General features: G+C 36.6%; 1 protein-coding gene across 1 annotated transcript; it reads left to right on the top strand.

Annotated features, from left to right (window-relative positions):
* Positions 1–2,867: 2,867 nt before the first annotated feature.
* On the top strand, positions 2,868–3,188 carry LOC126176450 (major centromere autoantigen B-like). The gene has a single exon (XM_049923607.1). The coding sequence runs from the start codon at positions 2,868–2,870 to the stop codon at positions 3,186–3,188; it is 321 nt and encodes a 106-aa protein (XP_049779564.1).
* Positions 3,189–25,308: the final 22,120 nt, after the last annotated feature.

The raw sequence follows: 25,308 nt of genomic DNA on the forward strand, positions 1-25,308 counted from the left end.
GTAGTGGTTAATATACCTAACTGTTTAAAAAGATTGTGACATGAGGTTCTTGGAAGAACACTACATATAATTTGGACAACATTTTTCTGGCTTACAAAAAATTTTTTTTTTCAAGTGTTGAGTTGCCGCGTTGCAGCATTCACCTCAAAAATCTGGATGTAGGTGTAGATGTAGATAAGGTAAGAGTATGTTATCCCTATATGTGTATGTGTGAAAAAGGAGAAGGCAGAGTGTAAATGCTATTAGCAGAATATTGCACCCTAATCTGTATAAGTATATAGCCTGCTGGAAAGGATATGTGGACCTAAAGGAGAAGGATGACCTGTCTTTGAGCAGAAAGGTAGGACACATAAATAGGGGCGATATCACTGTGGATAGTTAATAGATTGTGTAGAGATAATCTTTATGGGAAGGATGTGTACTTCACAGTTACTACATAAGTTGGTAGCGTTAGTTTTGAGTTTCCTCCGACATAGCAAAGTAGATAAATTTACCTGAATTGTTAATCTGTTTCATATGCTGATTTAAAGATGACATAATAACAGAGAAACATCTGAGTTTTGTATGCTATTCTCCGGGTTTGGAAAGATAGTCAACTGATTACAGAGTGCCTAAAATCAAATGCTTGTTAATTGTTCAAAACATGTAGCTTCTCTGGAACAATGGCAGTTTATGAAGGCTAAAGGTATTTGAGGAAGAAACTGGTCTAATAATAATAAATGTGGCCTTCCCTGTAGCAAATACACATGACTGTATCTCAATATACAGTATAACCCTGATTTTGCATGACCTCTATTTAGCGTAAACCCACATTTAACGGAAGAAATTTCAAGTCCCGAAAATTATTCCATAAATGCAATGCAATTTTATATTCGATTTAATGTAATTCACATTATGGCAAAACCCACATTTAGTATTAGGAATATTAAATATTGAAAACAATACAATAGTGGCTTTTGTAGCTTGAATGCAAGCCACACTTTTTTTCCGGTATTCAGAATCCAAAAAAACCGCATGCAGTTTACATTTAGGTGCAAGGCTTAAGAAGTTCTAAAAAATGCTGCTACTTGCTGCCGTAAATGCTTGGGGCCTTTATTGCTGCTTTTTGCCACTAGAAGCTGCCACAGAAGCTGTTGTGTTACTTTTGAGTAATGAATGTTAAGGTATTTTTTATGATGGGTGAATATAGCAATTTTCAAATATTCATAGCAATGGGAAAAAAAAAAACAACTCTTTACATATACATCATAAAAAAAAACTTGACAAGTGTGGGTTTACATTTCAACATCTCCAGATAATGAGAGCAGTGCTCGCAAAAATGTTTGTTTCAGTCTGCTTTTAAACTTAGATAGGACATGGAGACAGCAAAAGTAACAGCTTTCAGCTTGTTACAGTAACAGAAAAGTATTTTCTGGACCAAAACATGGCCGCCACTATGAGTTGGAAGTTGTAGTGAACGATTTTGTGAGAAAACAGTGACAGTGCTTACCTATAACTGCAGAAATAATTCAAGTAAAAGTACATCAGAAAATCCAGGGTCCTAAATGAAGCAACAATTGGGCCTTAAAAATATGGGGAAAACTTGTCACATTTCAGCTCTACATCATCAAACTGCACACGAGAAATTGATGCTGGCTTGTACAGGCGATGGCCATAAACTGCCACTATTCATTTCATATGGAAGTTTGAAGTGTTTCCTAAAGATGTTATTGTACATGCTAACAAAATTGGCTGGTTCACAGAGGGCATGGCTTTAGAGTAGATCAGACCTGTCTGGCAACATTGTCCTGGTACCTTGCTAGGTTTGCCACGTATGCTTGTGCTAGATTCGTACGCAGGTCACTGTACACCAGCTGTGAAAAAAAAAATTAGCAGAGGGTAAAACAGACTTAGTTGTAATTCCAGACTGTATGGCATCCATTCTGCATCCATTAGACACTTGTTTAAACAAACCTTTTATGGACAAGCAGAAAAATAAGTATACACAGTGCCTAATGGAAGAAGATAGCCAATTAATGCCTACACGACATGTTAAGTGTGCAAGCTTGTCTCAAGTATGCATGTGTGTTAGTCAACCTTGGGAAGGCCTCCCAAGTGAAGCTGTTTGTCATGCATTTAAAAAGTACTGAATTTCTAATGCGCTTGGTAGCACAGAGGATGATGTTTTGTACGAAAGTAGTGACAAGGAGTCGCTAATATTAATAATAAAACATGAAAAGTCATGACTGTATTCTGGTATGCAGTGCAGCAAAGCCCACTTGCAACATCACTGCTCATAGCTCACATACGTGTAGATCTGGAACACTGTATTTTGATAGATATCGCGAATTTTCACTGTTGTCAGTGTTTTGTGATGTACTGTAATTGTAATTTTAAGTGTCCCAAATCCCTGAGAGGTAGAGCCACTTAATACTCTATCCGTCATATGACGAGTCGTATCTTTCACTTTTAAGTGCGGTTTGAAATTGGGGTAATTTTTTTTTTCTTCTAGTGGGACTTTGTGGTACTTCCATAGGCTTTGTCTCCAAATGTAAGGATCGTGTAATACGGGGTTTAAGAATCTATGAAATGCAGTATTTATATTGGATATGATTGATCATCTTCCATATTGAATCCTCACTACATGCACGAGCTGGCCCTAACTTAGCCAACCATGACCGAAGACAAACAATGTGCTAACACTCACACCACTTTGCATGCTTGTACATAGCCGAGCTCTGTCTGAGTCTGTATAATCATAGCAGCATTACAGTATATTGTTAGTTTATGCAAGTTTGCATCAGTTCATGTATTACTGTGTATTGCATGTGGAATCCAGCTGTATATGAGTTTTCTCACTCACATTCATTGTTGGAGTGAAGTTCACTATGGCAGCAAAAAGAAAAACTCTATCTGTTGTGGAGAAAGTGAACTTGATTTGGGAAGTGGAGAGAAACGCAAATGTGCCCATAAGTGAAATGGCTCAACAGCTGGGCCTTGCACAGTCTTTATTGTCAGGAATATTGAAGAATAAGGAGAAGATTCTGAATCAAGAAACACAGTGCACTTCAAAAGCAAACCAGAGAAAAAATGTTAAAAAGTCACCGTACGAAGAAATGGTTTCAAAGCTAATGGAGTGGTTCAATGGAGCAAGTGCTGAAAATTTACCAATCGGTGGTGCATTGATAAAAAAACTTGGGCTAACATAATTCAAAGCTTCGAATGGTTGGCTGGATAGATTAAAAAAACGCTATGGGATAACTTGCAGGGCAGTATGTGGAAAGAGTGCTGCAGTTAGTGATGAAAGTGTTGAACACTGGATAGAAGAGGTGCTGCCACCCCTCGTGAAAGGTTTTGAATGTCGGGATGTGTACAAAGTGGATGAAACAGGCCTGTTTTACCAACTCATGGCCCCTAAAACCTCAAGTGTTAAAGGAGAAGCATACCATGGAGGAGGAAGAATGAGCGAGCAGAGAATTATTGTTCTCTTGTGCAGCAATGCAGATTGCAGTAACAAGCTGGATCCCATAGTAATTGGAAAGTTCTACAAACAACGTTACTTTAAGAACAGTGCTATGCTTCCATGTAAGTATTACAGCAGCAAAAGTGCTTGGATGACTGCGGAATTGTTCAAAAAGTTCTTGCAAGCTTTTGATGCACGAATGGGTGCTAGAAACAGGAAGGTTGTTCTCTTTATGAACAAGTGTCCTGCTCATCCAACGGACTTAGGATTTCTGCAGAATGTGAGAGTGCATTTCTTTCCTATAAATTGCACTAGAAGACCCCAGCCATGGATCTAGGGGTTATTCATAGCCTGAAAAGCAAGTACCAGAAAGCTCTTGTCCTCAAGGCACTTGCCTTTATTGATAGGAATGAAGTGCTTAAATTGAACATCCTGCAAGCAATGCATAAGCTCACAGGAGCTTGGAAAATGGTAACTAAGCAAACCATCTCAAATTGCTTTCATAAGGCTGGATTTAATGAAATGAGCACTCATGACAAAGACGGTGTTGAAGGAGTAGTGGACATGCATGATTGTGTGCATGTATCTAACAATTTATCCATCACTTTTGATGAATTAGTAGCTTTTGATGATGATGCCATCATTACATGCATCCAAGATGTTGAGGAAATCTCCAAAGATGAAGTAAAGCAGAATGATGAAGATATCAAAGAAGATGATAATGTTAGGGATGAAGAAATGCAAACACCGTCATTGAGTCAAGCTACTGGCAGCACAGACATTGTCTGGAGATTTGTAACAGCATTTAAAGTGGACAATCCTGTTATAGAGAGAGTAAATCAATTGGACATGGACATTTTGAACCTAAAATACAGCAGTGCTAAAAAGCAGGCTACTCTTTATGATTAAAAAATGAGGCACTGTGTAAGTTGTGTAAATATGTGTTGTATGTAGGAAAACTAACTCAATTTATTATATTACTGTAATTGTGTAAGTATTTTGTGGATGTTTTAATTTTGTACTGCACTGGGGAACTATGATCTTTGACTACTGTATTAGTGCCACAAAAAAAGTTGTAATTACAGTATAGTGTGTATGGTAGGTGTCTCCTTGTTTTGTTGCTGATATTGTGTAAATTATGTGTGTTGGTGCAATTCATGTCAATACAGCCAAAGAGTTCTGGAAAAGGTTTGTTTTCTATCGAAACCTCGATTTAAGGTAAACCCTCATTTAAAGTTACAAAATTCTGATCTCTAGAAAAACGTTAAATGGGGGCTCTACTGTAACACTGTGATATTTGTAGCGTCCTATATTCTCCTTCTTCAGGAATCACTATTTTCTTTTTAATTTTCATTTGAAATGATAAATAATATGATTGGGTTTAGTAGAATTTTTAAGAGAGTTTTGGATGGTTTAATCCTTTGTATTAGTTTAATTTCAATGCAGAATTTACACAAGCAAAGGTGATCTCTGTGTTTTGTTGCCAACCTCTCTGCTCAGAATCGATAGTAAGGGTTTATGGCCATTTTCTGGAGCCCGGATGAGTGAAACCTAGAAGCTTTTCTCTGTAGAGGATGACAACCAACTTCATCCTCTGGCTCCTTAGTAACAAATCCGTCAAGAAGGGAATCCTGGGGTGGGGGCTGGGATGTGTATCAGTCTGTGGAGCCTATCTTCTTTCTCTCTTAGTCTCTAACAACCTTAGTGTTCTTTCCTTTGTCTTCTCCTCTAGAAATAATTTGACTACACTCACTATTTCCCATATTCAATTATTTCCATCAAGGAATCCTTCTTATATCCATTTATTAAAGCCTGTGTTAACAGGCTTGGCTAAGGTGTAACAACTTCTAAAAGTTTCATGAGCATGGCTAGAAAAGACTGAGTTCGGGAAGAAATTGATGTATCACAGGCTAGTGTGGAAGGCATATTAACAACCCAATTCTCAATTCATTTAGGGCAAGTGATAATCTGGATTCCAATTAACAAGCCAATTATAATGTTGGAAACAATAATCTCCATTTTTGATTAATATAATAATAATATGGATGTATCAAACCTGTAGATCTTGGTCAGTTGGTAGGAGCATCCTACGTGTCACACATTATATCAAGGTCCCAATGCTGCTAGTGATTTAGAAAATGAGGAAAACATGGAGGAATCACAGGAATAGACTTCATGTTTATTTTCTGGTTTTGTCTCCTTTATTATAGTTGCTAGTTAATCACCTTAGCTACTCCATGTAAACCACTAATTTTGACTTTGTTAATTGTCAGTGTTGTATTATTTTTGAAACAGTAATCCATGAACAGAAAAACAGGTGTGAGGGAGCACCGTGTTTCATTAAAATGATTTTCCTTATGTTTGTTATGTGAGATTAGAAAACAAGAATATTATTTCTGGTACCTGTAAATTATTCATTGTAATTCAATGATACTGTAGACAAATAATGTAAAGAGAAAACAATAATGGCTTTTATGTATTCTCCGTTATAGACTGATAATAAATATCCTGGAAAACACTTCCCTTACTTATAGTACTCATTGAAAGCATTGACACACATTCCCATAGCTTGATCCATGTAATCTGTATTTATAAATACACTCCTGGAAATGGAAAAAAGAACACATTGACACCGGTGTGTCAGACCCACCATACTTGCTCCGGACACTGCGAGAGGGCTGTACAAGCAATGATCACACGCACGGCACAGCGGACACACCAGGAACCGTGGTGTTGGCCGTCGAATGGCGCTAGCTGCGCAGCATTTGTGCACCGCCGCCTTCAGTGTCAGCCAGTTTGCCGTGGCATATGGAGCTCCATCGCAGTCTTTAACACTGGTAGCATGCCGCGACAGCGTGGACGTGAACCGTATGTGCAGTTGACGGACTTTGAGCGAGGGCGTATAGTGGGCATGCGGGAGGCCGGGTGGACGTACCGCCGAATTGCTCAACACGTGGGGCATGAGGTCTCCACAGTACATCGATGTTGTCGCCAGTGGTCGGCGGAAGGTGCACGTGCCCGTCGACTTGGGACCGGACCGTAGCGACGCACGGATGCACGCCAAGACCGTAGGATTCTACGCAGTGCCGTAGGGGACCGCACCGCCACTTCCCAGCAAATTAGGGACACTGTTGCTCCTGGGGTATCGGTGAGGACCATTCACAACCGTCTCCATGAAGCTGGGCTACAGTCCCGCACACCGTTAGGCCGTATTCCGCTCACGCCCCAACATCGTGCAGCCCGCCTCCAGTGGTGTCGCGACAGGCGTGAATGGAGGGACGAATGGAGACGTGTCGTCTTCAGCGATGAGAGTCGCTTCTGCCTTGGTGCCAATGATGGTCGTATGCGTGTTTGGCGCCGTGCAGGTGAGCGCCACAATCAGGACTGCATACGACCGAGGCACACAGGGCCAACACCCGGCATCATGGTGTGGGGAGCGATCTCCTACACTGGCTGTACACCACTGGTGATCGTCGAGGGGACACTGAATAGTGCACGGTACATCGAAACCGTCATCGAACCCATCGTTCTACCATTCCTAGACTGGCAAGGGAACTTGCTGTTCCAACTGAACAATGCACGTCCGCATGTATCCCGTGCCACCCAACGTGCTCTAGAAGGTGTAAGTCAACTACCCTGGCCAGCAAGTTCTCCAGATCTGTCCCCCATTGAGCATGTTTGGGACTGGATGAAGCGTCGTCTCACGTGGTCTGCACATCCAGCACGAACGCTGGTCCAACTGAGGCGCCAGGTGGAAATGGCATGGCAAGCCGTTCCACAGGACTACATCCAGCATCTCTACGATCGTCTCCATGGGAGAATAGCAGCCTGCATTGCTGCGAAAGGCGGATATACACTGTACTAGTGCCGACATTGTGCATGCTCTGTTGCATGTGTCTATGTGCCTGTGGTTCTGTCAGTGTGATCATGTGATGTATCTGACCCCAGGAATGTGTCAATAAAGTTTCCCCTTCCTGGGACAATGAATTCACGGTGTTCTTATTTCAATTTCCAGGAGTGTACATTAATAACACAACTGCAGTAATCTTTAATATGATAATATCACTTAAAGCTGCATATTATTTGTTTGACTTTCATGTGTTATACAGCAGCAGCCAATAAGTTAAGGATTGGACAAATGTAACTGTGTGCATAATTTCATTAATTATTTCATTAGCGTCCATGAAGTGACTAAAATATGTAACACCTAGTAGAAAACATGTCAATGAAGTATACTTTTTATTTACCATAGAAATGTTTGTGAAAAACTATGAGAAAGTACTCAGTTTTTTGAACAAAACCCTTAAATTGCATTATCTCAAAACACTGTTTTTGTACATACATTTATTTGATCCTAAATGGGCATATTGTAGTTGCTGAAATGTGTCAATGGTTTTAAAATGAGAGCTTTAATTGTTATTTTGTTAAAGAGCCCTTTTTTAACAATACCAAGGATTAGGATTATTTGGAATCATATATGTAGTGGCAGCCATGTTAGCAGAGGAGGTCATTGTATGAAATTATGTTGTGCATGTAACATGTATGTCTTTCTTTGAGTTAATGTAAAGTTCTCTCAAACAAAAATTTTAAGTATTTCTTATTTTGACTTAACAGTCAAGTACAATAGACAACATGTACCACAGGATGATTTGCAGTGGCGAATCAGGACATTGAGGATGAGTACACCCAGTTATAATTTATAACAATATAAATTAATACTAGCTTTTTCATGACAGAAACTTTTCAAGTGCTGCATGGAGCTGGGATATGTCATAATTCTGCATTTAGTCTTACATTTTTGTTTCAGAAAACCCATATCATATTTGAATGTTATGCAAAAACATCAAGATGGTAAATGGCTGGATTACAATACAAAGGACATAGTGACCAATTACACTGAGAGGAGAAAAAGTGCTGTAATTGCAAAATTTTACTCAATTTTTTTTCTACTTGTTTGAAAATTCGTTTTGCTGTCTTTGTTGAAATGAAGGACAATAGGGAAGTTGAAGTTAACAATCAGTGGGGAAGAAATAAATGATAATGACACAAGTACCTGCTCATCAATCCATGATGAAAGTAATGTAGTTAATCAAAACAACAGAATTGGCGAAAACAGTGACCATAACAATTTAAGTGAAGGTTCACCTTTTCGTGGGTTCAAATCAAGTGTGTCTGTTTTGGATGGATTTGTTCAACTAATGGAGGAACAGAAAAAGTCAATGCAATAACAGAAAAAGTCGATGGAGGAATATAAAAAAATCTTTCTCTATCAAAAACCTGACTCTATTGAAAAGAAATTAGATGGACATGGGAACCAAATTTGTGACACAAAAGATACCTTAGAAAAATGTTGGGTACAAGTAGACAAAAATACCAAAAATGTGTCATTTGTAGAGGGGAAAATTTCTACCTTAAAACACAAACAGCAGAATTTTGAAGAAAGGTTTGATTCTGTAGAAAGAAAAGACGATAGTTTTGAAGAATTTGCAACCTCAGAATTTCAACAGTTAGTAAAGTTTAACAAAGATGAGTAAAAAAATTTACAGCACACAAAACTTTGTCAAAATTGTGAATGACAATTTTACTGAACTAAAAGAAGATGTAGGTAGATGTTTGGGGTGCATTTCAAATTTCAGTTCAAAAATTCAGGAAATTGATTACAGTATTGCTATGAAATCTTTCAGAAACAACAATCAATTTTGGAATACTATCAATATCAAAACATTTCAGGGGAATGGAATATACAGCCTGTCGACTTTACGTTTCAAATTAAAGACGATTTTGAAAGTAATATGAGTGACAATTTAAAAATTAAATTCATTAAAAAAATTTTGGACAGTGAGGCTCTCTCATGGGCTAACCAGACAATCAAACCTGATATGTCTGTTTCTGAAGTTGACCATACCTTTATGAATAAATTTTGGTCGGAAAATACACAAGCCAGAATCAGGTCTGAGTTCTTAAATGGTCCAAATTTCAGGCAAGGTAGTGGTAAAATGAAAACATTTTGTGAACAACTGTTAAAACCATTAGTGCATTTAGATAAGCCATTAAATGAAATGATACAGAGTGATGCCTTGAAGAGACGTCTGCCACAGAGAGTAGAATGGAGTCTGGTCTATGGGCCTGATGACACTATTGAGGAATTTTTAAGATATATAGACAAATTAGACTTAGCCTGGGAAAGAAATAAAAGGCAAGATCACAGTAGAAATAGAAACAACAGATCTTTCAATGATCATTTCGAACATAGGAATAGAAGAAGAGATTTTAGAAATGAAAATTATAGGGAAGAATACCAAGGGAATAATAGATTCAGGAATAATGACAGAAGAAATGGGGAAAGAAATGATAGGCAGAGACAAAAGAACAGAAATTTTGAACCAAGAAATAGGCAGTGGGGACAAAGTCAAGGAAATAGTGGTAACAATTTTGATAACAGAACGAATGGTCTGGGAAACTAAGGCCTGCCTCCTTCGGAGCCTGGCGGAGTGAGGCAAATAGAAATGGTATTTATAATCAGGTACATTGTGGTGATTTCAGAAGGGGACAAGGTAGAAAAAACAGGACTTATGAAAACTGTGTATCCAGAAGACAACGTGAAGTGAACAGAATGAATTTTGAAAGTGAATTTTGGGAGATTTTTTTTAAAATTGAGAACAAAGATGAACAAAAAAGGAAGAGAAAATGTGAATTTAAAATAGAGGGAAACATTTTGACAAATTTCTTTGATAGTAGTAATGTAGTAGTAGTTATTTATAGTAATGAGAACTGAATTGATGTGTATGGTTTAGTGAAAATGTTGAGTGATTTTGAAATGAGTGAAAGAGCTGATACTGGAGTTGTATGTATGGAAGATGATGATCATGTACTGGAAATGAAAGTGAGGATGACAGTGTTATTCCAGATAAAATTTCAGCAAGCCAAACCAGGAAAAAGATGATGATGTGGTAGAACAGAAGGATCATAGTGTTGACGTTGTTGGTGTATCTGAAGAAATGTGTGAAGACAGAAATGAATTTAGTGTAGATAATGATTTTAAGTGTGATGATAATGTTTTTATGATGATGATGATGATGATGCGGTTGATGATACTATATTACTCACAGAATTGGTTGTAATGGTATATGCGGAAGTTAAGGTTGATGATTGTATGCTGAATGATTCTGGAAACTCTGATGCAAGCTTGAGTGATGATTTTGAAACAAGTAGAAAAGTATATAATAGTTTAATTTTGCCAGTATATGTTAGTCATATTGTGTCTGAATGTGTCAATAAAAGTGAGAAAGTTTGATCAGTGCTAAAATAGTGAAAGTAGTTAGTGACTATGGTAACAGATTTAACCATAGAGACCAATAGTTTTAAATCATAAATGAAATGTGTCAAAATGTGTATTTAGGGAAGGAAAGTTGTTTTGGAAATTTGGAACAGGTACCTAATAGTAATTCAGTCAGTGAATATGTACAATTAGTGGAGGAAGGGAGTGTGTGGTTTGAAATTAGTAGCTTGCAGACAGATTTGAGAGATATTTGCAAAAGTAATTACCCAGTTAGTGGAAGTACTACAAAACCAGCAAATAGTACACTTGTGCTAAAGAATTTATACTCTATGCCATACAGACAAATCCGTGTTGTACACCTTGTCATGCCACGCTATGAATATATTGATCCAGTAGTACTGAAAATACTAATTGAAAGACAATTACAACTCATATGAATTGCAATTAATGTCCAATGCTTTCTGTAAATTCAAACAGTGTGTGAAGTGAAAAATCAGATAACTTAAACATTTTAAGCTAATGCAGTAAAATATTTTTTTGTAGTTTACATTCATATTTTTTTGTAGTTTACATTCATATTTTTTTGTGTGAAGATTTGCATATTTGCCTATATTTTAGTCTTTTCATAGAGTGGGGATTGAAAAGTGAATATTTGAACATTTGTGTATGCTTTTATCTGGCATAGATTGGAGTTTGTTTAATATTTATGTAGGACCATTTGAAATTGTTGAGAACCCACATCCAAATGCATACAGCGTGATACAGTTCTTTGATATTTGATGCACCATCAGGAAATTATTTGGAATGCATCTTAAAATACACTGTCAAAATCATACTGTATACTTTAGCAAACCCTATGGTAAGTACTTTAACCCAGTGAAAATGAAACAACTAATAAAAGGAAATTTATTTTCATTTCTGTTATCACTGAATATTTGAATTTTTTTTAAAATTCTTATATCCATCATGAATTATGAATTAAAAAGTGAGTTGAGGAGTTGAAAGAGTTGAGACCAAATTCCGTGCACCGTATAGTCAAGGCAAAGTCTGGGGGTAAAAATACTTTCAGAAACATTTTTCAGTAATTTTGTTGTGAAATTTAACAGGTAGGGGATCTGTAGTACTTCCATAGATACACTGTGTGGCATATGGTGCCTTGCCTCAGCCAGTGACTCTATATTTGTTTTTTGGGATCACTCCCCTTCCACTATCCTTTCTTGTTAGTAAGAGCAGTTAGGATCTTTCTACTATCCTAGAGTATACAGTGTGCAACACGTAAGACACAAGACTATATCCTGACCAGGCACTTAACTTACAGTGTGGAGGAACAAAATGACACGAATTTCAATTTTTTTTAGTAACCACTATTTTCAAAATGATATCCATTTTTCTTATTAAGGTTCATGATGTAGTAATTTGCCACTGTGTATCAGTAAAATATGAACAGATGAATTTACTTATATGGTCCATGTTGTAGGAAATGAGAGCAATCATGATAGGATTTGGCTGACTGTTTGTGTGGTATGGATATTAAATATCTGACAGATGTTGTTAAAAAATATTGTATTGTACCCTGAATAATGAGTATAGCTACTAAAGCAAACCCAAACATACATACCATGACTCCATTACACTATAACCATGCAGAGTTCCATTTTCAAAGAAGAAGGCAAGACATAAACACAATCTCCATATTTATTCTTTCAGGGTTATGAATTCTGATGAAATATCTAGTGACAGGCATAACAATTTTATGAGGACAGTAAGAACAGATGCTATTTCAATTGATGACAACCTCAAAACAACCTGACAAAACTTCCTCAGGAGGTTGCAAGTTCTTTTTGCAATTTGCGGGAGGCAACACAAAGGTTCTGAGCAGGTGTGACTCTTTTTTCAAGTCACACCCTCTCTTACTTTTCTGTCGAAACTGACCCTCCTTCTACTATCAATGTCCTCCAATAGTTAGTAAGTCAATGATTAGTTAATAAAGAGAAAATGTTGTTTAACCTTCTAATAGCCGTGCCTTCTAGTCGGACAAGGACAGTCGCGCATATCTCGCAGATACCACTTGTTGTTAATAAATTTTATGTCCTTTTAAATATTAAATTTTTATCATAAATATAATATTAGGTATTAGTCATAGATTATACACACAGAAGCAAGGTAAAAAAAATATTTAAAACTGAAGTTAGGTTTCAAAACAGAAATTTTTTCCCACAGCTTCTCGATATACTGATACTTACTTTCCGCATATGAATGTCAAATTTATATTGGATTATGCTTGAAATTTTCATTTCTCAATATTTTAAAGTTATTTACAAATTGAAATACAATAATTGCAATCATTTCTTGTATGATGTAACCAAAACATACCATCTATATCACTCTCATTTGAAACGAGTGATTATTTAGAAGCTGAAATACAATTAATGCAAACATTTCTAGAATGTTGTAAACAAATAAACCGTTCATGTATGTCACATCTGAAATGAGGGATTCTCATTTTCTTACTGACTAAATATGGCCTACATCTATTCTTCAGAGTTCTTCGTTCTCTTCTTCTTTGTTGCAGTTGGTGCTCATCTTCTGTGTGTGACAAATTTAAAACTTTTGTGCAGAGGTCTCCAGTTACTTTAGTACTTCTCCTTTTTACAGGTTCCTGCACAAGTTTATTTGAAAGATATCTGACATTGACATTGATTCATTGACATTGATTATAGCCCATATTATTACGACCTACACACAACAGAGGTCTCCAGTTACTTTAGTACTTCTCCTTTTTCCAGGTTCCTGCACAAGTTAATTTGAAAGATATCTGACATTGTCAATGATTCATTGACATTGATTATAGCCCATATTATTACGACCTACACTATGTGATCAAAATTATCTGGACACCTTGCTGAAAATCACTTACAACTTTGTGCCACCCATCATCAGTAATTCTGGATTTCAATATGGAATTGGCCCACCTTTAGCCTTGATGACTGCTTACACTCTCACAGGCATATGTTAGTCAGGTGGTGGAAGGTTTCTTGGGGAATGGCAGCCCATTCTTCATGGAGTGCTGCACTGAGGAGAGGTATTGATGTCAGTCGGTGAGGCCTGGCATGAAGCTGGCATTCCAAAACATCCCAAAGGTGTTCTACAGGATTCAAGTCAGAACTCTATGCAGGCTAGTCCATTACAGGGACATTATTGTTGAAAAATATGACCACACTATAACACCCTCTCCTCCGAATTTTACTGTTGGCAGTACAAACACTGGCAGATGATGTTCACCAGGCATTCACGATACTCACACCCCGCCATTGGATTGCCACATTGTGTACCATGATTCATCACTCCACACAATGTTTTTCCACTGTTAAATCAACCAATGTTCACGCTCCTTGTACCAAGTGAGGCGTCACTTGGCATTTACCAGGGTGATGTGTGGCTTATAAGCAGCCACTCAACCATGAAATCCAAGTTTTCTCACCTCCTGCCTAACTGTCATAGTACTTCAGTGGATCCTGATGCAGTTCAGAATTCTTGTGTGATGGTCTAAATAGATGTCTGCCAATTACACATCATGATCCTCTTCAAACTGTCAGTGGTCTGTGTCAGTCAACAGGTGAGGTCAGCCTGTACACTTTTGTGCTGCATGTGTCCCATCATGTTTCAACTTCCCTATCTCCTGACCACATTTGATGTCCATGAGTTCCATAGAGCACCCCATTCTGCTCTCTCATGATGTCTAATGAGTACTGAGATCACTGATATGGAGTACCTGGCAGCAGATGGCAGTACAATGCATCTAATATGAAAAATGTATGTTTTTGTGTTGTCTGGATCCTTTTGATGACATAGTGTAAGTGACACAATATATTGTAGCACATGTTATTGCACCAAATATAACATCAGATATTATACATCATGTCCTGTTAATCAAAAAGCTTAAAATACATTTTCTTTGCAGAATTCTTGTATACTACAATGTACAGCATTGACTACACATGTAATTCTAATCTTTTGTATTCATTTATGTTCAAAGATTTTGTTGTCTACCTTTAAATATGCACTCATTATCATTTTTACATTATGTGAATTTCCAGGAAGAGCCTTGCACTTTCTAATGATGTTCCATACTCTTCAGTGTGTATTGATGTGTAACAGATGATTTCAGAAGGCAAATTGTACAGTTCAGATGTAGCTGTTCCACCTGCTTTACCTCTTCATTGATTTGTTGCCATTGGTGTCAATGTCCTGCAGCACTACAATGGCTGAAAAATGGGGTTTGTAATTCTGACACTGACTACCACAAATAATGTAGCCGACAGGTGCACAGTTGCGTTTCACAATAATTTAATTTCACTGTTCACAACCACCCAATAATACACAGTTACTTGGCCAATGCACTATTGTTTAACTTTCGATAAGCCTCATTAATAGTTTGCAGGCAAACCTCCACATACTGCTACAATAGTTCACTATTGTACACCTGTGAGCAGCAAAAACCTAACCAAAAATAGTTCACAGTTCTTGAAGAATAGAAAGGTCTATATGGAGCAGACACTGTTACTGTTTTAACACACAGCCTAGTTGTGTAACACTTATTACAGTGTTAAGTTGATGCATTGTTGCCATTCTAACCAACACAGTCTCCTCATCTTAAACTCGGCAGTGAACTGACTGTCTCGTGACCAAAAATTGCTTTTCCTTTCTACACACATTTCTCCAGGCAACTATGATTAAAGTTGTAATTCCTTAATGTTAGGAAAGGCTGTACCATGGCATGCTTCTATGGGCAGATAGTTATCTCCATATACTGTTTGCAATGAACACAAACACTTCTACTATATCACATTTAATATTTAGTTCTATAAGCAGCCACCCTGATTGACCGTGCAGTTAGAGGCACCGTGTCACGGTCTGTGCAGCCCCTCCTGCCAGAGATAGGTGCATGTGTGTTGTTCTTAACATAAGGCAGCTTCAGTTAGTTTAAATAATGTGTAAGTCTAGTTTGCAGGCAAACCTCCACATACTGCTACAATAGTTTACTATTGAACCTAACCAAAAGGAATTAACACACTTTTTTTTTAATTTGCAGTCAAAATCTTTTACCAAACCAGACCTGTCTGAAAATGCCTTACAGTTGCTTGGTTTTACTATTTGTAAAACCTTCAATATCCTCAACTCTCTTGATTATTTACAACCTTACCTCAACCTTACAACCTTACCTCAGTAACTCTTAATGGCAAATCTAATTCACATTGCACACATTTGTCCATACCTTCCAGAAATTATTCTTTCTACCTAGTACCACTGTACTTAAAACTAAACTTACCACTAGCAAAATCAATGTTTACACACCATTTGCACCAGAAATTATTCCCAAAGATTACATCAATGCTAAGATTTTGAATTACCAAGAAATTGCTCTCCAACAGATGTAATGCCAATTCCACAGTTAATAGTGCCTTTTGTTTCACACTCTTTGAGAGCTTGCCAGTAAAACAAATAATTTTTATTCCAGAAACATGCATTACTACTATACAATCTGTGTTCTTAATATATTAAAAAAATGCCTATGAAATACCATTCAAATCAATACCATTGTCCAGTAAACACTTAACATATATACATAGTACACTTGTTATTACAGGATGCCACACTTCCTTTTTAGTTACCATGTGATCTTCTTCATACAACAAATCCTCATTAATCCTTTCCCTGGAAAAAACTAGCATCCTGCTTACCAAATTGATTATCCGAACAGTGAAATGACAGAAGGCATGGTCCCTTTCCTCGTAATTCCTCTCAAACTCTAACTCTTAATTAGGTCTAATATTACCCTCCTTTATTCTTTCTTTACTTACCACCTGGCCATCATTATCAATTATAAATTCAAATACCTCATCCTCGTCACTACTGGATTCATCACTGCTATCATCATTACAACTACTGTCAGAATCGGAGCTGCTGTCACTTCCACTGTCCTCCAATATTTGGCTAATTTGTTGATCCTTATTTCCAGTACTAGCCCATAAAGTGAAAACCTTGACTTCCTTATGTTCTCTTAAAAATTTAACATCCATTTTGACACTTTGAACGTCCTAAGCAACATCAATCCGCTCTGTTTCATCACTTAATTTTATTATAGTGATTTCCTCCTCACCTTTTATGGAATAAACATTGCTACCCATTGCTACCCACACTGTCATTCAACATCTCACTAGAATTAGAAATTACATTCATCTTACTACTATCATTTTCATTACCCTTACCTGTGATTACAGCACATTTATATATAAGTGGCTCTTCATCACTACCTGCTTGAGTGTGAGCTAAGACTGGAGTGCTATCTAGTTTAAATGGTTTGGTCCAGAATTAAAGTCATCTCCCCCATTTCTTTTACTTGAATTTCTCCTTTCATTTCTGTGCCCATTCTGGCTATCCTCCACCCAACCATTCCTAGAATTCCTACTAGAATTAGTCCTGTTCATCCTATGTACCTGAAATTCTCACCCTGATTGATTATTATCATCAAAATTCCTCCTACAATCTTCCACAAAGGGTTTCACCCATTCCACTTTATCAAAATAATTCAAGAAATCTCTAATATTATCCCCTTGGGCAGGTACAAGCAATTCTCTAACTTTTGGAGACAACTTTGTTTCTAAAGCTGTGATTATTCATTCATTACCTAGCTCTTTGTCCAAATATTTCAGTTTGTTCATCCAAAGCTGACAGAAACCTTTCACTGTGTCCTTCCTAGCATCAAATCTCTCTCCTCCCCAAAATTCAATCAAAATCCCTGCTGCTTCTCTTTGCCTAATATTCATTTAAGAATGTTTTCTCAAAGCCTGACCACGAAGTAGAACTATCAGCTACTTGAGCTGCCCATCCAAAAGCATTCCCGATCAAAAAGCCTCTCACAAATGACATTTTATATTTGTCATTCCACATTTCAGGCAAATCATTATATTCCCTAATGAGATCCAGTGGATGCACTCCAGCATATAGTTCAAAATTATTAAATTTCTTATAACAAACAAATGAGGGACTGTTTGGTACACTACATACTCTATGCTTTAGATTTGATACCTCTTCAATTATTTTCTCTATTTCATCCAATTTTAAATCTACATTTTTATTGACTTTTACCAGTGTTTCCTCTACTACTACTGCACACTTGGTTTTTACCTCTGTTTCAAAATCATTTTTAACCTGAATGATTTGGTTCTCAAGTTTAGCCCTGTTTTCAGCACAAAATTTCCTGGCAGCTTTCACTTCATCTTTACACTGTTTTTCAGAAGCCTCCACATTCCTACTATAGTCATCTCAAATCTTGTTTCTCTCTTCTACACATTTACTACTCATCAATGTTAATTTCTCATTAGTGTTTGCTCTACTTTCTTTATCTTTTCATCACAATCTTTCACTACTGCATCAACCTTGTTACTTAATTCTGAAAGATTAGACCTCACTACCTTAACCTCCTTCTTAATTTGTTTCTTTAGTTCATCCTTTAAGTTAACATTACAGCTATCAGTCTTTTTTCCACCCTGTTAATGTCTTTTTTCATACTACTGTCTTCTTTCATACTACCAATGTAATTTTCCAACTGATTCATGTGTTCTTTTGTACTCATATTACTCAGAATTTGCCTTAACATTGCTCCCAAATTTTCTTCTGCCATATACTTTTCCCCTTGCTGACTTTTGCTACTAAGATCCTCCTCCTTAACCTTAACAATATCATGTACTTCAATACTGTTTTCATCCATTCCAGTCACCTCATCATACGCTGTAGATGCTGCTTTTATCATTTCATCTACAATATGACTTTCATCCATCTTTGATTTATAACTACTAACATCTACAGAACCAGTCTCCTGTTGTCCCTTGCCTCCCATCACACTTTATTGTTCATTAATGTCATTCATCATGTATCACTTAATACAACACAGCTTTTGCAATGAATTGCCTTGTTTTTAATCACTCATCTGCTGCTGCTCTGCTGTTTTTCTCGCAGTTGTCAGCTGGAACTGAACAGCTACAGCAAGTTGTAGTTCTCTTGGAAAGGCATCTGCAGTCAGCTGTGTCCACCTGCCTTCTGATTGGCTATTCCTGTGCTTAATGGCTGCTTCCTTACAACCCACTTGCTGATTGGCTGCTATACCTTCTTTGTTATGAAACCCCAGTGCTGATTGGCAGTATCATCTCTTCCATTTAAATCCCTATAAACCATTTGAGTTCACACTTCACTGTCACAGTTCGTCAGTTCTAGTTTATTATGCCAACATACAATAATCCTCACCAACAAGGACACCAGATGTAGAGGTTCCACCTGCTTTACCTTTTCATTGATTTTTTGTCCTTGGTGTCGATGTCCTGTGTTGCTATGCTGGCTGAAAAATGGGATTTTTTTATTCCGACACTGACTACCATAAATAATGTTGCCAACAGGTGCACAGTTCTTTAATTTCAATGTTCACAACCCCCCAATAATACACAGTTACTTGGCCAATGCACTATTCCTTAACTTTCGATAAGCCTCATTAATAGTTTGCAGGCAAACCTCCATACACTGCTACAATAGTTTACTATCTGAACACCTATGAGCAGTAAAAACCTAACCAAAAGAAGTTCACAGTTCTTGAAGAATAGAAAGGTATATATGGAGCAGGCACTGTCACTGTTTTAACACATGGCCTAATTGTGTAACACTTATTACAGTGTTAAGTTGATGCATTGTTGTGATTCTAACAAACACAGGTTCCTCATCTGAAACTCGGCCATGGACTGACTGTCTCATGGCCAAAAACTGGGCCCATATATATCCTCATAATAATAGGAGCTGACACTACACATTGTTCAAAGTTAAATTTACAGAAACTACACTTACAACTTAACTCATTAAATTAACTGAATACATAAAAAAATTGTGTCTTTATGACAGCTTCTTCTACTGCAAGAGTTAGGCCAAATGATTTGTTTAAATCATGAAATTAACAAATATCATTACACAAACAATGCTTTTGACAAAACTGTTAATTACTTTGGAATTAATTCAAGGTTGGTTTTGCTAACATGTTTTTGAATAGAGCCAAATAGATAATTTAAGGTTACTAGTACTTTGTATTCCAAATGTTTATGATTAGTGTAGAATTTATATTTGTTTACATGTCAACAATAGAATTGAAGTTATGAAACAATTACTGATTTCAATCTATAACAAAAGATACTAACTAGGTATAGTCAAAATTAATTATAAAGTCAATTACATATGTAAATCTAAGCACAAAATTAGATCTGATGCTATATTCTTTAAAACTGAGGGCCAACCTTTTGCTTTTATGAAAATGCAGATTATGTTCATGTATGCTAATGGTAAATAGTTAAAAGTAACAAAATGAATTTAAGGAGGCAGGTGGCAAAACAAGAGGGAAATTAAAATTATCCCAGCTTGCTTCATCACACAGTACCACAACTCCCAGTATATTAAGGGCAAGTGATCACCCAGATTCCTAGTAATCTTCACTTTGTGGTTAATGAAATGAGTAAATGATTATGAAATACCCAGATATGTTACCTATAGGGCTCAGACATTTGGTAGCAACATCTGAATTTATCACATTCTTTTCTAATTATCATATAATGAAATTGTGTTATTCCATGGCACTAATTTTCATTTGTCAGCCAAAATACATGAAACAAAATTTGGATTAATATGCGTACTGCCAAATGATGAAACCCAATGGATGGAATTGTTCATTCTAAGTATTTGATGTAAAATCACATGATACATTGTTTTGTGGCCAAATAGTATATATAAAACAAAGAAAAACAATAGAACAATTGTAACATTTCTGAATATATTCAGAAATTGTGGAACTCAAGGTTTACTTGATCTGATGTTTGTGACAAACCACCAGCATCCTTTTAAGTAATTGTGTATTATGAGAAGCATAAAGGCACTCCAATTATTCAAATCACTTAGCATGCCGAATGGATTATACATCCAAATTCTTTTCACTTCTGTTAGTGGTATTAATTTCTACTTGGTGTAAATCTTATTTACCCTTATTAACACAAATAGCCTATTTATTGTGACTCAGTGACATAGAGCTTGTTGATAATACTCATAAATTGACTATTCAAAAGTATATACAGATAGAAAACACTGAAAGAGGTTTTTGTTTTTTGCTTCTTGATTGGAAATTAAAAAAAAAAAAAATCCAACCAAGAAGACAAACAAAAATTTTCATTGATTTAAAATAAAAAATGTTTACTTTTTATTCACTTCTTTCTGCAAGTTTTCTGCACCGCACAGCATCTCTCACATCCAAGTTTCCACCTCCTTCTATCCTGCCACTTCTCTTCTCGCATGATGGCCCTGTCTTCAGTCCATCATTCCATTGTAGCCAGGATCTTCCTCTTTTTCTGTATTGTGGAAGTCTGCAGTGCCATATTTTAGATGGCCATATTTCCTGTGGCATTTTTCTAAGATACCCATAACATGTTAGCCATTTATTTTCAGTTGTGTCTACAGTATCTTCTGTAACTCCCAACTGTTCTCTCACAGCACTTCATTTCCTATTTTGTATCTTCTTCTTACTTCATAACTTCATTTCTTTTCCCACAGTTCAGCAGCATATGGGGCAATGTTCTCAACTATAGTTTCATGCATCTTCCTTTCATTTTGTATGTTTTTCTTACTTCACAACTTCATTTCCTTTCCCACAGTTCAGCAGCATACATGGCAATGTTCTCAACTATAGTTTCATGCATCTTCCTTTCAAATTTTTTGAAGTCATTTTATCCCAAATAATGGATTATAACTGCTTAATCATTACTTTTTCTTTTCTCATTCTGTGCTTGATTTCCTCATTGCTTCCACCTTTATCCAAAATGATTGTCTATAAAAGTTTACATCAACAGATACATTTTACTATAGATCCATCATCCATAAAACGATCCCTTTCTATACCTCCTACTGGTACAACCAAGTATTCAGTCTTCTAATGTTAATTTTCATGCCCCACTGCTCATGTTCTTCTTTGAGCTTTCTTAACATTTAAGACACATCCTCTTCTTACTCGGCAAAGATGACTTGATCTTCAGCAAAATTAGGGAGAACATGATGTCATTATCTACTTTAATCTCATGTTCTAGTACTTCCATTTCCAATTTTTCAGTGCCTCACTCACAGAGATTTTAAGAAGAGCAGGTGCCAAACAGCGTCCTTGCCTCAATACTTTGTCAACCTTAAGTTTCTGTGATCATATCCTCCCAACATTAATATTTCATGTATTACCAGAATATAGTTTTCTAACAGCTTGTTGCATAACATTTATGAATGTTCTGGTTTTTCATTCCATCCCACATCCTGTAGAGTGGTACACTGTCATAGGTCTTCTGCAAATCTCTAGAAACCTTGTGAGTCTTCAAGTTATGTGCCAGTCCCTTGTCAGGCAACTGTCTATTGTTGGGATATATTTGATACTAGACCTTCTAGTCTGAAAGCCACTTTGTTCTTCTACTTCTTCAATTCCTCTCTAAATTCTAGTTTTAAGCATATTATCATATAGTGTCTATATAGAACTGAGGACTATTATGTCTCAGTAACCTGCACACTCATCCTTGCTCCCCTTTTTAAATAAGTTTGTAATGAACCCTTCTTTAAGCTCAGAAAGAATTTCCTCTCCACTAAGTCAGCAGTTAAATAGCTTTGCAAGATGTTCAAATAACACATTTGGCCCTGACTTCAGCGACTCCATACATACAGCTCCAGGTCCTAGTGCTTTGTCATTTTTTAATTACTTAACTGTATACTGTATTGTCTGAATTTCTGTGTCATGTGTTTTGCATGCATAGGAACATATATCCTGTAATTAAAATTGATCTCCTTTAAACAATTCATATTATGTCTTCCATCTATTTGGCTCAACAGCTGTAAGTATCTAGTACTTCTGTCATTTGGTCTTAACTGTTTTATTAATTTGCATACTTCCTTGGACTTTGAACTCCCAAAGAAATTATTATAACAATGGAAACCATCAATTTCTAACAATATAATGTAATTGGATTAATAAAAAATCTACTCCCAAAGCAGCAGAAGAACACACACATAAAAAGAGGTTATAATTAGGCAAGTTTTCAGAGCCAGTGGCTCCTTCTTTGGGCAAAAGGATTGAAGGGGAAGGAAGAGGTGTGAAGGAAAAGGTCTGGAGAGGTCTAGTAAAAGAGGTAGATTCCAAAAAATTCTCTCATAATCTGTGGTTCTGGATGACTTTTTCTCCTTCTCTTTTGCACCAATATCATCATTCTTTCATCATTTTTAAATTTGTCAGATGTGTTCTCAATTACTCTGGGACTTTGCAAGGCAGCTTCTTGAGTAGTTCTCACAGTTGTCTTATATGCCACTTCCACTGCTCTACCATCAGTCTGCTGTAGCTTCCCACTCAATGTAAACTTGTATAAAAAGGCAGTTGAAGGACCCTGCAGTGAACTTACTTTGTAGTGTGGTTGATCCAGTTTTTCTTCATTCTCATTAGAATCATTTTGGCACCTATTAATTTCCTGAAAGGGGAACCAAAGTGCACACTGAAGTAGAAAATGGTGAGATATACATTCCGCTCCCCTGTAAACTCAGCAGTCCTCCACTTTTGTTAGATTACTTTCTTTCTCTATCATATAATCAATTACAGATTATAACTTCCTTGTAGACTGTGTCCAGCTATATTTATGAATCTCTTTGTGTTTAAAAAAGGCATTCAGTATTTTAGGAATGTATAGTCCACACATTTCTAACAATCTCCATCTAATATCTTCCCAAAATTAGCTATGACCATGGTAGCATTTTGTTTACCAACTCATCCATTAAAATCTCGTCAAATATGTAGCTCCTTCCTATTTCTAATGACTTCTATGAGGTCTGTCAAGTCATTAAGTAAATTATTCTTCTCAACATCAGTAGCACTATTTGTGGGAGCATTTGCGGCAAAGATGAGTGTGTCTTATCCTTTTAACTTCATATCTACATGCATCAGCCATTCATTCACACAGTTCTATTTCTTAACACAATGTTCCCTCTTTTTATGTACCAAACAGATATCCACTTCTTTGCTCAACACTCTTTGTTCATTCCACTGTAAATATGAACATAATCAGCGATTTCCTCTACTCTTTTAACTTCGTTTTCTATTTCTGTTTAGAGCTGTTACATCTACATTGTTGTGATGGATTTTTCTGAATCCTTCTATTTTCTGAGTTGTGATGTCCTGGAAATCCCATGTACTAAAATTTATGTACCATTTTAGTTTCCTAGGTCAGTTCTGTTTAATTTCAATTTCGTTCTAATGCTTTACTCTTGGACTTTTTGCTGACTGAAATTTTGCAAATGATGGGAAGAGGGCCCAACCCTTCAACCTCCAACCCATAGGAACTGGTCATTTTTAATCAAGGCTTTCTTTCTTTATACTCATTGCACTCTAGACTTAAGGGCTCAGTCCATCCTAAGTTCTAATCAGGATTCTGGCAGATAGACTGTACCGAGGTCCATCCTCTCCAATGTAGCTGCCATTGGAGATGGAATACAAAAATGAAAGTCCCCCTCAGGCCTCAAAACCTAAACTGATAAGGTCAAAAAAACATAGTTGGCCATAGGAGGTCAATAAAAAGGAAAGAAAAGAAGCGCAACATAAGTAAGTGGAAGTAACAAAATATTTTCATAAGACTTTTCATCCCCTATTCACCCCTTAGGGACTGAGTTTCCAAAAACAATGATTCAGATTTTTATAAAATTTCTAATTGAGTAGCTAAATACAATTTTTTGTAGATTTAGCTTCAAGAAGTCTTACACAATGAAATATTTCCACAAAAATATTCGTCTGCTAATTCACTCTCTCAGGGGTTCAATTTCCAAAAGTACTGAAACATGTATTTTTTTTATTTCTAAATGAAAAGTCAATTGGAAATTTTCATGAACTGAGAGTCATTAATTCTTTTATAGTGAAATTTTTCCACAAAACCTTCATTCCCTTTTACATACCCATAGGGGTTGAATTTCAAAAACACTGAAACATATCATTTTTCATTCCTAGCTGTTGAGTCAAATACCTGTTTTCCTAGTTGCTGCTTTAAAAGTGCTGAAGTAGTTCCTTAATAATGTTTTTTTTTTTCAAAAGTATATTTAAACCACTATATCACTTTGTTAGGGGTTGAATTTCCAAAATACAAGAAACAGACTTTTTTATTCCTATGGCGACTGGATGGGCAGGTACAGTGGCAGATGGTGGCACACAGACAGGGTGAAGGAATGTGTAAATGGAGCAGTTGATAGGATTATGGAGAGAAAACTGCTGGGTGGAGAGTGTGAGAACATTAGTTTACTGTAGGTTGAGGTTGGGATAATTTCATGAATGGAGAATACGTTGTAAGGATAACTCCCAACTGCAAAATCCAGAAGACCTGGTGGTAGTAGGTTCATGCAAGTGGATAGCTGCTTGGTGGTCATACCAATATAAAAAGCTGTGCAATGGTTGCAGCAGAGCTGATATACAACATGGCTGCTTTCACAGGGGGACTGGCCTTTGAGC

This window comes from Schistocerca cancellata, chromosome 3 (assembly GCF_023864275.1).
Source record: "Schistocerca cancellata isolate TAMUIC-IGC-003103 chromosome 3, iqSchCanc2.1, whole genome shotgun sequence".
NCBI lineage: Eukaryota > Metazoa > Arthropoda > Insecta > Orthoptera > Acrididae > Schistocerca > Schistocerca cancellata.

Coding starts and splice junctions, on each gene's coding strand:
- LOC126176450 (XM_049923607.1), top strand. CDS start 2,868: ATGGCAGCAAAAAGAAAAACTCTATCTGTTGTGGAGAAAGTGAACTTG.